General features: G+C 37.0%; 1 protein-coding gene across 2 annotated transcripts in view; it reads right to left on the bottom strand.

Annotated features, from left to right (window-relative positions):
* Positions 1 to 5,838: 5,838 nt before the first annotated feature.
* The window catches only part of SANBR (SANT and BTB domain regulator of CSR), a 47,477-nt gene continuing 37,292 nt past the window's right edge, over positions 5,839 to 16,023 (bottom strand). The window contains exons 15-20 of one of the 2 annotated variants that reach the window (XM_021699185.1): positions 11,273 to 11,364; positions 10,244 to 10,272; positions 10,092 to 10,165; positions 9,344 to 9,432; positions 7,499 to 7,590; positions 5,839 to 6,191 (exon numbers count right to left, since the gene is read on the bottom strand). In XM_021699185.1, coding sequence (XP_021554860.1) covers positions 6,155 to 6,191; positions 7,499 to 7,590; positions 9,344 to 9,432; positions 10,092 to 10,165; positions 10,244 to 10,272; positions 11,273 to 11,364 — 413 coding nt within the window. In that variant the 3' untranslated portion in view covers positions 5,839 to 6,154. The remainder of the gene's footprint in view (positions 6,192 to 7,498; positions 7,591 to 9,343; positions 9,433 to 10,091; positions 10,166 to 10,243; positions 10,273 to 11,272; positions 11,365 to 16,023) is intronic. The other variant, XM_021699186.1, reaches the window with a different exon arrangement.

The following is a 16,023-nucleotide window of genomic DNA, read 5'->3' on the forward strand; positions in this document are numbered from 1 at the left end:
GTGGAGATGTGGTGAGGACCTAAATGAACCACAAGAGGAAGGGAGGGAGCCATGGGCATGAAGAAGGGAGAGAAACAGACCCTCACATGAGGAAGACAAATCCCCACAACATTTGACTTTGAAAGCTAGAGGGGCTGAATTTCTTGAGTTCTTACAACCAGCAGGACTTAAACCTGGAATTTAAAAAATCAGTGGGCTCAGCTCTGACAGAGCCCAGAGGAAGCTGAGTCCCCACCTTCAAAGAGACAGCACAACAAAGAGCCCGTAGAGATATAGCATAGAAGCAGCAGTTTGAAAAATGCCTGGTGCATGTGTGGGGGGAGAGCTATTTACTAATCTGAGTGTGTCCCGGAGGGATAGGGTTCACTGAGGGACTTCTCCAGGAACAAAGGAGCTGACAGGTGCCATTTCCTTCCCCCACCCCCAGCATAAACACAGCCACCTGCAGGAACCAGCACACACTGACATTCACTATCTAACTTGCTTTCACCAAGCCCCTGCCCCCTCACTCTTTTCTCAAGTCCAGTGAGTATCTTAATGATCATTATCTATTTATTTTAATTTTACTTCCATAAGTAATCTCTACACCCAGTGTGAGGCTCGAACTCAAGACTCGGAGACCAAGATTCACATGCTCTTCTGAGCCAGCCAGGCGCCCCCTACAATCATTACTTTAACATCTCTATCAGGCATATTACTTATATTCCTTTTACTTAGGTCTCTTACAAACTGCTGGGTGCCTCCCCACCCTGCCCAGCTTTGGCAGATCTGCCCTTTCCAGTCACCCCTCAGTCCCTATGCTGTGGGTCCCCTCCCCCAGAAGACTGGTGCAAACCTTGCCAATACTGTGTCTCCTGACCTGAGCACTTTGCGTTTTATGGGCCCTGCAAAAGTCCTACATGCACCTTGTTAAAATTGTGTACCATGTCCATGCATGCTTTGCAGATCCATCCAGGCTGGCCCTGGTCCTTGCAAGGTGGCAGGTCTCATTTCACAAGTGGATCAGTGCATACCTTGTTAAAACTGTGTCCCCCACCCCAGCTGGCCCAGTTCCAGTGGCAGCAGCAAGTCCCCTCCAATATGCTCTTTGCCAAAGCCCATTCAAACCAGGGCCACAAGCCTGGCAGTGAGCAAGCAGCCCTGACAGGAGCCAGCACTACTCCAAAGTTACTCCTGCCCTGCGGTGAGGGGAAGATAACCACATACACCAATTAGACAGTGGCCCCCAACAGTGGGCTAGGGGCAGACAGTCTGTCCCATTGCAGGCTCCACTCACAAACAAAAACTTCTCGGGAGACAACACAGGGAAAGCACCCAGCAGTTTGGTGCTACTGCATCTCTGGCAAATGCCTGGTCTGACTAAACTCAAGCCCAAGGTGACCCTAGACTGCACTGCACTATAGGACCTCCTCCTCATAACGTCGTTACTCTCAAGAGCAAAAGATGTAGCTGACTTTCCTAACAGAGAAACAGACACAGAGAGTTAGACAAAACGAGGAGACAGAGGAATATGTCCTAAATGAAATAACAGGACAAAACCACAGCAAGAGACTTAAGGGAAACGGATATAAGTAATAAGCCTGATAGAGAATTTAAAGTTATGATCGTAAAGATACTCACTGGACTTGAGAAAACAGTGGAGGGCATCAGTGAGACCCTTAACACAGAGATAAAAAAGAATCAATCAGAGATGAAGAACACAATAAATGAAATAAAAAGTACACTGTATGGAATAAATAGGCTAGAGGAAGCAGAAGAAAAATTAAGTGACCTGGAGGACAGAATAATGGAAAGTAATCAAGCTGAACAGGTGAGGGGAAAAAAAATTATGCAAAATGAGAACAGACTTAAGGAACTTAGTGACTCCATCAAGTGTAATAACATTCACATTATAAGGATCCCAGAAGAAGAAGAGAGAGAAAAGGGGGCACAAAATTTTTTTGAAGAAATAATAGCTGAAAACTTTGCTAATCTGGGGAAGAAAACAGATATCCAGATCCAGGAAGCACGGAGATCCCTCAACAAAATCAACCCAAGGAGGTCCACACCAAGCCACATAGTTATTAAAATGGCAAAAGTAGTGATAAAGAGAGAATTTTCAAAGCAGCAAGAGAAAATAAGACAGTTCCATATATGGGAAACCCATAAGGCTATCAGTGCATTTTTTAACAGAAACTTTGCAGGCCACAAGGAAGTGCCATGATATATTCAAAGTGCTGAAAGGAAAGAAAAAAAAAAAAAATCTGCAGTCAGGAATACTCTATCCAGCAAGGCTATCATTCAGAATAGAAGGAGAGAGAGAGTTTCCCAGGCAAACAAAAGCTAAAGGAGTTCATGACCACAAAACCAGCCTCACAAGAAGTATTAAAGGGGACTCTTCAAGTGGAAAGGAAAGACCATAAGTAAGAGTAAGAGAAGTAGGAAGCACAGAAGCAGTAAAAGTAAGTATATCTGTAAAAATCAGTCAAGGAACTCACAAAATAAAAGGATATAAAGTATGACACCATGTACCTAAAATGTGGGGTGGAGAGGAGTAAAGAATGGGTTCAAGCTTAAGTGACCATCAACTTAACATAGACTGCTATATGCAGAAGATGTTAAAGATGTTATAAACAAACCTAATGGTAGCCACACATCAAAATCCAGTCATAGATATACAAAAAATAAAGAAAAGAATCCAAGTATATCACTAAAGAGTCAGTGAACTGTGAGAGAAGAGAGCAAGAGAAGAAAGAATCAGAGAACAACTACAAAAACAACCATAAAACAAGTAACAAAATGGAAATACATACCTGTTAATAAATACTTTGAATGTAAATGGACTAAATGCTCCAATCAAAAGACACAAGGGGACAGAATGGATAAAAAAACAAGACCCATCTATATGCTGCCTACAAGACTTATTTCAGACCTAAATACACATGCAGATTGAAAGTGAGGGGATGGGGGCGCCTGAGTGGCTCAGTCGGTTAAGTGTCTGCCTTCGGCTCAGGTCATGATCCCAGGGTCCTGGGATTAAGTCCCATATCTGGCTCCTTGCTCAGCAGGGAAGCTGCTTCTCCCCTGCCTGCTGCTCCCCCTGCTTGTGCTTGCTCTCTCCCTCTCTCTCTTAATCTGTGTCAAATAAATAAAAAAGAAAAGATACATCTTGGAAGGAGGGCTGCTCTAAGACTACTGCAGCTCTCACTCTCTCTCCTTCAGTAAACCTCTGGAAACAGTACAGGTCACCACCAATATCAGGAAATAGTTTTCCTACCTAGCTCCTCCCTCAAATGCTGTTAACTTTGTCTAAATAACGCCAAGACCTTTAATATATTTAAGTAACACATGATGCCATAACAACCACCAAAGTATTAGGTGCCTCTTTTCTTTCTTGCATTAAATACACACCCACACCCACCATTCTTAGCAATTCAAATTATGGAAAGAGGGATATAAAACTCTCATCTTAAAGAATTTAAGGCTACTTTCCAAATACTAAAATAACAATGCAACAATAATAGTTTAACATTGATAGAGGGCCAGAAAGTACTGTCCTAATTATTTTAGATCTATTAAGTCATTTAATCCTCCAACAATCCAGTAAGGGTGGGGAATAGTATGACCACCACATCATCTTTCCCAATAGATCAGCTTTATTTTTATTTTTTTAAGATTTTATTTATTTATTTGACAGAGACACAGCGAGAGAGGGAACACAAGCAGGGGGAGTGGGAGAGGGAGAAGCAGGCTCCCTGAGGAGGAGGGAGCCCGATGCGGGGCTCGATCCCGGGACCCTGGGATCATGACCTGAGCCGAAGGCAGACGCTTAACGACTGAGCCACCCAGGCGCCCCTAGATCAGCTTTAAATGGGCGTGGGAGAGCTAGCCTATTTGAATTGAACTGGCTAGGTATCTCAGTACCTTTTACCTAGGAGGTACAAAAAGGTGAGATTCATAATAGTTGCTCAGTGAATAGCTGAAGGATAGCTGAAGAATTAATCCCAGGTATTAGATATGAAAGGTATATTTTGTTGTTGTTTTTTATATTAAAATCTGCCCTTAGCAGTTTAGCATAATAGGGCTTTAGCCTCAGCTTCCAAAGCAATTAGCACATCTCCCAATATCTGGCGGAACGTTCTGAAGAGGGAAAATTACAAACAACATGATGTAATAGTGTGGAATAAACTCTGCTACCAGATAATCTTTTCTGCAATATTTTCTCTCTTAAATATTTGGCTGAATCTTTACCAGGATAACCTCATTTCAAACAAGCTTTTCATGAAAACCTGTGCTCTAGAGCCCACCCACATTTTCCTGAGAAGATGGAATGGTTCAGAGCAAGGGACTTTTCAAACAACTTTTGTCATTAACATTTATTTCAATTAAAGACATGTGAATTCAGAATTAATGTAAGGTAAAACCCTTCCAAAGTATTTGGCAAAAGAAATAGTACTAAGAGTTTGATTAAAATGTTTTTGGTACCTGTGCTATGTATTATAGACATTAACAAAATAAAAAGCATATTCTGAAGAGAATCAAATTCCGTTAAATTCTGGTTTGTAAAAATCAATTCACTGGTACAGTCCTCCCAGGGGAGAAGCAATTTGCCTTTTTACCATTAGTTAAAAATCTAAAGAGCATACTTCCTCTTCCAGTTGTGACCATCACCACACTATATAACATGTACAAGCCTAAATCCTTTTAGTCAGAGAATACAGTAAAAGAAACAAGACTCTGGTATTTAACAGAGTTTACAGATCATGTACTATAAAACATTTTCTTTTGAAAATAAAAAATTTATAATCTATTTCAAAAATATCAAACAATTGAAAAAATATCTAAACTGGAACAAAATTGGCAAACAGAAGTTAAAAAAACTTGGAAAAGCCATACATATAACATCAAATAACATCTAGCTTCATTTATCAACTAAAACACTCACTTAAGATGATTTCTGTATGTGTTAACTGAGTTTAACACTTCAACATTTCAATAGAAACTGCCATTCTGTCGCACATTATCAAAGCCTGTTCTCTAAATTTGAAGAAATTCCAATTATAAGATAAATGAAGACTGAAAATAGAAACAGTGCATCTTAAAGTTTTTCAGAGGCCTACATACAAGTAATTTTCAAACACATAATTTTTTATATGCTTATGGTTTGGAACAATTTTGCCCTGAGCACTCTTTCTGCTTGGTTAGAAAAATTAAAACATGATCTATAAAATAGAATTTAGTTTGATTTCTACTGAATGTATGCCATTTTTCACCCATCAAATGTATTTGGGAATGTTTCCTTCTAGACATTGCTAAAGTACTAAGTAACTATAACTGTTTGAAGGGGCTATTCAAATGCCTTAAGAAATATGGTTAAGTTTTAGAGCCCTGAGAACTGCACAGTGGGTGTTCCATACAACCAAAATGATTTACTATCCTAAAACTACCAATAGTTGTTTTAACAAATTCAGAATGGCACTGGTGTCACAGAAGAAGAAGTACTAATCGGTAATTTCAGCTCAGATAACCAATAAATAAGCATTAAAAACCGAAAGAAAAACAAGTTGGATTAACATTGTGCTTTCCATGGAATAATGCTGAAAAAAATTAACTCTCCTGCCCAACACAGGAAATACCTCACACCTTGAAACTTTCTTTAATGCAGTCTTGAGACCTGTCACTCCTTAATACTCATGCAAACTTAAAATTAGCATCACTGGGAGTTTCATCACACAAGCTGCAGTCCCCAATGCTATCCCAAGAATTACAGCCCAAAAGACATGCACAGTACCACCACCAGCTGTGTTCCCTTAATTTTTTAAGGTCTTAAGAAGTCCTAGTTACTTGAGAGTTTAGGCCTCTTCTCTTTCAAATAAATAAAGGATAACAAATATCAGGAGCCTTAACTATGCAAATTTGTAAATACTAATTTTCTACATAGCCTAGTATCACATTAAAGGAAAATCAGATTTGAGAAGTTTCATATTTACAATTTTGGATTTCAGAAGACCTAACTATACATTTCCCTCAGCACTATGATTTATGTGGTTTGCAAGAATAATTAATAAATAACTTAAAACATTTAGAAGTCATTGTTCTGAAGATCTTCAAGAATTGAGCAATTTCAGATGTCCAGAGGTGTGTCTTCTGTCTTTTTAGTTATAGTTAAGGTGATTTATGCAGGACGCCCTGGACCAAAACGGCTTTTAGACCTAGATTTTTTAAATAGAAAAGAAGGTCAGAGATGCGTCTAAAATAGCAGGAAGTTGCTGTTGCTTTAGGTTACGTTTGCTTGACAGTATCAAAGTTTAATGAAACTTCATGTAGCCCCATAATCCATTTTTAAAAACCCCTGGAGTGAGACATACTTTGGAATTCAGATTTTTTTTTTTAAAGATTTTATTTATTTATTTGACAGAGAGAGAGAGAGAGAGACAGCACAAGCAGGGGGAGTGGTAGGCAGAGGCAGAGGGAGAAGCAGGCTCCCTGCAGAGCAGGGGGAGCCTGGTGTGGGACTCGATCCCAGGACCCGGGGATCATGACCTGAGCCAAAGGCAGTCGCTTAACCAACTGAGCCACCCAGGCGCCCTGGGGGGTAGGGCAGATAATATCATAGATAAATTATATATCATGGATTGGAGCAGTGTCTTATAAGCAAACACATTAACGCTTCTTCAGTGAAACAAATGAACATTTATATTCAGTGAGATAAATACAAACTATAAATAGCATCATAGTAGCTCAGTTTGGGTTTGAGTTGCCACAAATGTATAAAAAAGTCTTACTGGTTTTCTGAGATTTTTGGATTTCAGAACTGCTGATAAGGCATTTAGATCTGTAGTATTAATGATCCAATCTCAATAACTTTTAATCTTTAAAAGAAAATTTGTGATGTAAAATGATAGAGGATCCAACAAGTTAGATTTTATTAAGAGAAATAAAATAAGGAACAGGAAAGACTTCAATGATTTAAATAAATATTACCTATAAACAGTATAAAATTCTACTAATTCACAGTAGCAGTAGAGCTTACATTCCTATCTGTAGCTGGCTCACAACAGAGCTGATTCAATCAACAGGAAAACTTAAAAAAACTATACTTTCATTAAATTTTGTGCTTATGACCTTTTTAAGCCTTATGTTTAAGTTAAAATCTGGTTCTGATTAATGTTTTGATGATCTAACCCTTGAAACAAAACAAACCAAACTCCAATTATGTGCTGCTAGTGTTCATATGATTTTCCCTAAAAAAAGAAAATCACGGGGCACCTGGGTGGCTCAGTCAGTTAAGTGGCCCACTCTTGATTTCGGCTCAGGACATGATCTCAGAGTTCTGGGATGGAGCCCTGTGTGGGGCTCCATGCTCAGCGGGAGTCTGCAGGAGATTCTCTCCCGCTCCCTCCCTCTGCCTCTCCCCCCGTTTGCACTCTCTAAAAATAAATAAATCAATCTTTAAAAAAAAAAAAAAGAAAATCATCTCAAAGCCAGTGGTATTCTGAATTTGTTTATGCTGATTTACCTTGTATTTTTTTCTGAGCTGCTTTGCCGTGCAGTTACTGGCACTGAGGCCTTGATTTGCGCTTCGAGTCTGGAATAAATACCTCCTGCAAACTGCAGAGTAAAGGGGCAAAATGGAGTTGTTATTTTTATGGAATCAATAGAAGCTCTGCTTTATGAAAATGGCATTACTTTTTAGCTTAGAAGTAATTCTGATTTTCAAAATTCAGGCCCTTTGAATTATAATTTCTGTGAATAATTTTACAGACAGTAAAAATCACCCTTTTTAGTGCACAGTTCTGAATTCTGACAAATGCATACAGTGGTTTAACCATCATGACAAGGGAGACATACAACACTTCCATCACCCCAAGAAAATACCCTTGTGCCTCTCATACGTCAACCCATTTGCCACGATCAGTTCCTGGAAACTACTTATCCTGTTTTATTGTCCCTATAGTTTTGCATTTTCCTAAACATTATATAAGTAGAATCATAGAGTCTGGAGCCTTTTCAGTCTGGCCTTTTTCACTTTAGCATAATGTATAGGAGATTCATTTATGTTGCTGATGTATCAGTAGTTCTTTCTTTTTTATATGTACCACAGTTGGTTTATTCATTTAGCAGGTAAAGGACATTTGGGTTCTTTCTAGTTTTTGGCATTTCTGAATTTCTAAAACCACTATAAGCATGTGTGCACTGATCTCTGCGGTGACTAAATGGTTAACTTTATAAGAAACTGACAAACTGTTTCCCAAAGCAGCCATTCCTTTTCGAATCCCTACTGGCTATATATGAGAGTTGCAGTTGCTCTCCATCCTGGCTAGCATTTTTTTCTTTCTCCGTTTTAGACATTCTAGTTGGTATCCAGGGGTATCTCACTGAGGTTTTAATTTACATTTCCCAATGACTAATGATGTTGCATCTTTTTGTGTGCTTATTTGCCATCTATATCCCTTCTTTCATGAGGTGTCTGCTTAATCTTTTGCGCATTTAGTTTTATTGGATTATTTATTTTATTATTAAGTTTTGAGAGTTCTTTATAAATTCTGGACACAAAGTCTTTACCAGGTAAGTGTTTTACACATATTTTCTCATAGATTATAGCTTATCTTTTCATTTTCTTAATAGTGTCTTTCAAAAAAAAGTGACTCTCAAAAATAGTGTCATTCAAATTTTGATGAAGTCCAATTTGTCAATTTTTTCTTTTATAGATCATGCTTTTGGTGTCACAACTAAGAAATATTTGCCTAACCAAGGTCACAAAGATTTTAGAAGTTTTAACACTGTATGTTAACTATATTGGAATTAAAATTAAGAAAAGAAAGGCTTTAGAAGTTTTATAGGGAAGTAAATTTTTAAATAAAAGAATTAGGGCAAGAGTAATTATAAATACATAATACCAATACTGATGTTAATATATAGTGTTATGACTAATACATAATTTTAGTAAGAACATAGGTATTTCTAGTCATCATTTTCAGCAAGATGACATCTTATTTTAGAAATAATATCTAAGCACTGCCTACAGAGTTGACTGAAATCAGCAACTTCCAAAAAGTCACCCTCTGGGTAGTCAGCATTTGGTCAGCAATTTCACAGTTAATCTACTCTTGGTGTGATATTACACTTCCAGCAATAACCTACTTTACTGTGTGTGCTATAGAGGATCCATGGGCCATGGATAATAACATGGAGAACGTTTATGTGAGTCAACTGGCTAAATGGGACAGAATATAAAAATATATTAAAGTATTTAATTTGGTCTTTTCAGATTCTGCCTAAAACATCTTTATATACCTCATGATGAAAATAAAGTAGGAAGGTATATCTAAGCAAGCACAGTACACTAGCACATAATTCTTACTTCTTTTGCTTCCTTTGACTTGACTCGGTCAAGATCACCCAATCTCATCTTTATTAGGTGCCCTGTAATTTCAGACATCCGCCGCTGATCTGGAGGTAAAAAATAATAAACCTAACTTTTTATGAGGATGATTTATAACTTTTATTTCTTAAAGAACACTTCAGTTATCAAGAATTTATGAAAATATCATTGGATACTATTTTACAGACATACACACTTATTTATCTTTGAAGAACTTTAGACAGCAAGTGGCAAATGGCTCATACATAGATAATTGTGCTGGTTTTAAGGCTACTTAAACCAACCTAAAATATGATAGTCATCTTTAGAGTGCAAGTAATGGGCAACAGTCAGCCTGATACCTCCAAACCACAGATGTATAAAACAGTACATTATCTGCTGGGATTGTATACTAATAAAACTCTGGTTGAGGGCTGCCTGGGTGGCTCAGTTGGTTGAGTGTCATGCTCTTGATTTCAGCTCAGGTCATGATCTCAGAGTCATGAGATCGAGCCCCACATCTGGCTCTGTGCTCAGAGGGGAGCCTGCTTGGGATTCTGCATCACCCCTTGACCCTGTCTTTTAACAAACAAATAAAAATTCTGGTTGATTCCTAAGGGAATGTGCAAATTCTGAGCCTTATTCTAGTTGGAATTTTTTAAGCTATTCAGCATACTTCATAAAATGAAAGATTCCTATCATTGATATTTATACCTAATTTGTACATTACGTACATATTAAAACCTACCATCTTCCCTTTGTGCATCCTGGTTGAATCTCAAGGATCTTGTGGCATCCCATTTATTCTTCTGCATACTCACGCTATTAGAAAAATTAAACAAAAATCAGCATTGATGCTTTAAGAGCGGTTATCTGATTGGATTAAGGACCAATACTCACATGAAAGGAGACACATCTCTAGAAGTTGACTAAAAAAGAGTAGACAACATTAAGGTCCAATTAGAACACATTTACTGATTTGTGTTATAGTTAATAATAAAAAGCAGCTTACATTTATTGAGTTCAAGACACTGTACCAAAAGCATTACAAGTATTATTTCATTTAAGCCTTGCAATAACCACATGAGACAGCTGCCATAATTATCTCTATAATAAAACAGGTTCAGAGAAGTTAAGAAACTTGTCCAAAGAGATACAGATCTAGAATTTGAACCCAGCTTTATTTGTCTGACCTGGAAGCCCCAGCTTATGCAATCTTTTAGAATTCACCCATTTGTGTGCTTGTGGTACTTAGCATGCAGACAAGTGTACAATCTGCCCAATGTAATTGTGTGGAACTTGTTGCAACCCAGCCCTTCATACATTTTCGGAATCCATGGTTTCTCTTTTAGTCAAATGTGGTTACTACTGTCCTCTTATTCTTACCTGGCTTTTTACCCCTTCATTCAAAGGTATGGGAAATAAAAATTATTTTAAAAGGTAATAAAATATAATTTATTTAAAAATTATAAAGTCTACTTACTTTTCTTATTTCAAAGTCTATCTTATTTTTGAATAAGTAATATTGGCTCAAAATTCAAAAGTTACAAATAGCACATATAGTAAAAAATCTCTGTTCCCCATTCAATTCCCTTCTTTAGAGGCAATCAGTCTTTTTTCAACTTCCTTTGCAGTTTTTCAGAGATATTTTATGCATATATAGAGAAAGACATATATATTCCTCTATCCATGCTACAGAAATGTTAGAATATGCCAATTTACATACTATTCAGCACTTTCTTTTTCTCACCTATCAATATATCTTAGAGATCTTTAATCTCAGTTTATATGGAATTTCTTTGTTCATTTTTATACTGCTAGCATTTCACTGTGGTATATTGTTACTCTTCTTCAGATTTTTCTTGGCTATATTTGCCTGCTTATTTCTCAATATGAACTTCAGAACAGTAATGGATAATTTAGAACTACCTTCTCTAACGCCTTTTCTTTCTTCTGACCACAGGGTGAAGACATCTGTTTTTTTGGTTGTTTTGTGAACTTCTTTGGCTTTTCCTTTTTCCCTGACAATAGAGAGTCAACGTTATGTCTCACATGCTTCTCCAATGCACTTGTTACTTACTTACAAACAATAAAATAAAATCATTAAAAAACAATGTTTCTTAAAATTAACAAATTACCTCTAAATAAAAAGTAAATATATGGAGAAGTCAAACTGAATGTGTTTTTACAGGGGTTCGTTTTAATTACTTTTCTTCTCTCTACTTGATGAAAAACTTTGGGGGAAAAGTCAGGGAAATGAATTCAAAGTCCCAATGAAACTAGATGTTGAAAATGTTGGGAAAAACTATACATATTTCTCTAAATCTAAATAGTGGAATCATCACCTAATTCCAAATTTTTATATATATAAAAATAACTATAACTCAGAAAAACACAATTTGAGAGTGGAATAAGTGAACTCACAAAAAAATCTTTAAAATGTCTTTTGCTTGGGGAGGAGGAGGGGCCATGAAGATAAAAATGGAGATAGGACAGAAATGATCTCGGGAGGAAGCAGATTTGGGGCAAACTGTATTCTGGACTGGTGCATTTCTACAATCAATATTCTGAATTTATTCAGGCTGACAGTGTAGAGGAGAAAGGAGAGGAAGAGAAAAAAGGGAGGGGAAAGAGTCATTTCTCTTAAATCAATGTATGAATGTAAGGATAGTACATTAGATCACTTTCCCAAACATCAATTATTTGTATACCACCTGTGCAATTTTTGCTCTATCATTTAAAGGGAAACTTTATATTACTACCACAAATGGAAAACCTGTAAAATGTGCTACAAGGAAGATAACCTTGAAGATACTAAAATTAAAAAACAAACAAACAAAAACCCAAAAATGGATGCCTGGGTGGCTCTGTCAGTTAAGTGTGCAACTCTTGATTTCAGCTCATGTCACGATCTCAGGGTCTTGAGATCCAGCCCCAAGTCAGGCTCCATGCTGAGCATGGAGCCTGCTTAAGATTCTCTCTCTTCTGTCTCCTCTCCCCCACTCATGCTTGCTCTCTCTCTCTCTCTCAAAATAAAATAAAGTAAAATAACATAAAAACAGTATTAACAATCTAGATAGACTGATTTGCCTCCTGACAAGCCCTGAGTTCCTGACATGTGTTTATAGTTAAAATGGGAGATAAACAAGTGTTATAAAATTGCTAATAGACATGATAGGGTGAGATTTGATAATGGAATGTGAAGACAAGTTCTTTCCAAAGAAAACAATGATAAAAACAGAACAAAAATATTATAAACCATTATCTGTAGGTACTGGCAAATAATCAAAGGGAGGTAGAAAGTTGAGTGTTTATATTTAAAAGATGCATAAGGTAGGGAAGTGGGTGAGGGGTAGGGGGAGGGGTGAAACAGGAGACAAGGATTAAAGAGTACACTTATAGTGATGAGCACTGAGTAATGTATAGAAGTGTTGAATCATGGGCGCCTGGGTGGCTCAGTCAGTTAAGTGGCTGCCTTCAGCTCAGGTCATGATTCCAAGGTTCTGGGATCAAGTCCCGTATCGGGCTCCCTGCTCAGCGGGGAGTCTGCTTCTCCCTCTCCCTCTCCCTCTGCCTCTCCCCCACTGCTCATGCTCTCTCTCTCTCAAATAAATAAAATCTTAAAAAAAAAATTGTTGAATCACTCTATTGTACACCTGAAACTATTGTAACACTGTATGTTAACTGTACCAGAATTAAAATTAAAAACTTAAAAAAAATAGATGCATAAGGTGAGATCTGTGAGTTTATGGCTTTCTGCCTGAGGGCCCTTCCCAATACCTTGAGCCAAGGGAGGAAAATTACAGCCTTATGAGTTCCAGGAAAAAGATGTTAGAATTCAAAGTAAGAGAAGCTGGAAGTTTAAATGGAAAATTTTGGAAGAAAGTCACAAAAGACTTGAGATCTAAAATGTGACTGTAAACTCTGCTCAAATGAGTATTAAATTATGAAAGTGTATGGGAGACCTGAGGAAATCCAGCTAAACAGGCAAGCAGAAATTACGTTGGGGTGTTGACGCTTGCAAGACAGAATTGTTTTTGGTGAGAGATCAGAGTTTCTTGTGCCTTTGACTAAATGCTTTCCCAAAATGTATAGAGCTCAAGCTCTGACAGCAGGAGCCCAACTTGGGACTGGAAAAACAACTAGAAATCTAGGGGGAACCCACAAAGCAAGGAAACCACTAAGCAGGTAAGCCCCCAAATCCGAATATAAAGTCTGTCCAAAACCTTGCCTGACTACTATAACTACACAGGCTGGATGACCCTGGGGGTCAGGCTAAAACAGGAGCAGTTAGCAGCCAAGAAAAACCTGGGCAGAGACATGAAGTAGACAGATTTTGCAGTTTGGGTCAGGCAAGTTAACTGCCTACTAGAACAAAAAACCCAACAATACTCAGAAGAACAAAATAGATTTCAGACTTGCACAGATAATCTACCAAAAGTTACAAGATGAAGAAACTGGAAAGTATGAACCACTCAGAAAAGAAACAGTCAATAGAAACTGATTCTGAGAGAGCTTATATACTGGATTTAGCTCACAATGATCTCCAAACAACTATTATAAATATGTTGAAAGGGAAAAGGGTGTTATTAAATAAACACATACAAAATCTCAACAAAGATATAGAAACTATAAAAGAAGAACCAAGTGGAAATTCTAGAACTGAAAAGCACAATAATCGAAATATTTAGTAGATGGGCTTAAAAGAAAGTCTGAAATGGTAGGAGAATATATCAGTGAAATGTGAAGTTAAGCATTAGAAATTCTCCAAACCAAAAAAAATAGAGAAGAATGAAGAAAAAGAAACAAAACTTCAGAAACCTATGGGACAACATCAAAAGGTCTAACATACACGTGTTGGAGTTCCAGAAGGTAAGTGAGAGAAAGGGACAGAAAAAGTACTTAAAGCAATAATGACTGTAAGCTCCCCAAATTTTGTTTAAAACATTAATTTACAGATCCAAGAAGCTCAACAAAGACCAAGTAAGATAGCCATTAAGGAAACCACACTTAGACATATCATAGGCTTCTGAAAGTAAAAAATGAAATCTTGAAAGAATCAAGATATAAAGGGCACATTACATACAGGGGAACAATTATATCAATGATTGACTTCTCATCAGAAAAAATAGAGGCCAGAAGATATTGGAATGAAACACAAACTGCTAAAAGAAAAAAAATAATTGTTAAACAGGAATCCATACTGAAGAAAACTGTACTTAAAAAACAAAAGTGAGGGGTGCCTGGCTGGCTCAGAGCAGATGACTCTTGATCTTGGGGTTGTGGGTTCAGGCCCCATGTTGGGTGCAGAGATTACTTAAGAATAAAATCTTTAAAAAAAGGGTGAAATAAAGACATTTTCAGATAAATAAAAATGAAAGAATTTATTGCTAGACTACCTGCACTATAGAAAATAAAAGTTCTTCAGAATAAAAGAAAATAACATCACATGGTAACTCAGATATAAAAAAACAGTAAGTATGTAGATATATATAAAAGACTAAATGTATATATTTTTCTTTTTTTCTCCTACATTCTTTAGATGACATACCACTATTTAAAACAAAAATCATAACCCTAACATAATTATATATAATATATATAGACATAGAACAATAGCACAAAGAAGGGGAAGCTAAGGAAACTATATTATTTTAAGGTTATATTTTACCTCAAGTAATTCTTATTAGCTTTAAGTAGATTGTGATAGGTTAAAGATCATGTTGTAATCCTTAGAACAATCAAATGCAAAGAAATATAACTAAAAAGCCAGTAAAATAATTTAAAAGATATACTAAAATTATTTTCTTAGCACAAAAAAAAGCAGGAAAGGAGAAATAAGAGAAACAAAAACATCTGAGACAATTAGAAAGTGAACAGCAAAATGGCAGAACTAGGGGCACTTGGGTGGCTCAGTCAGTTGAGCATCCCACTCTTGATCTCAGCTCAGGTCTTGGTCTTGGGGTTATGAGTTCAAGTCCCGTGTTAGGCTCCAATCTGGACATGGAGCCTACTTAAAATTAAAAAAAAAAAAATGGCAGAACTAATACAACCATATCATTAAACACATTAAGTATAAATAAAATAAATGCTCCAATCAAAAGGTGAAGATTGTCAAACTGGAAAAAAAAAGCAGTTTCCAACAACATGCCACCTACAAGATATAGACTTTAAATCAGAAAACACAAAGAGGTTAAAAATAAAAGGATAGCAAAAAGATATGCCATTCAAATAGTAAACAAATCTACAGTGATTATATTAACACCAAACAAAATAGACTTCAAGACAAGCAATTTTACTGTAGACAAAGAGGAATACATCATAATGTTAAAAGAGTCAATACACTATAAATGCATGCCTGATCACAAAGCTCTAATGTACACAAAGTAAAAACTAGTAGACTTAAAAGGAAAAGTATGTAAATTAATTATAGCTGGAGATTTCAACACTCTCTTTTACTAATCAATGGAACAAGAAGTCAGAAATGAGGGGCGCCTGGGTGGCTCAGTCGTTAAGTGTCTGCCTTCGGCTCAGGTCATGATCCCAGAGTCCTGGGATCGAGCCCCGTATTGGGCTCCCCACTCTGTGGGAAGCCTGCTTCTCCCTCTCCCACTCCCTCTGCTTGTGTTCCCTCTCTCGCTGTGTCTCTCTCTGTCAAATAAATAAATAAAATCTTAAAA

This window comes from Neomonachus schauinslandi, chromosome 10 (assembly GCF_002201575.2).
Source record: "Neomonachus schauinslandi chromosome 10, ASM220157v2, whole genome shotgun sequence".
NCBI classification, from domain to species: Eukaryota; Metazoa; Chordata; class Mammalia; order Carnivora; family Phocidae; genus Neomonachus; species Neomonachus schauinslandi.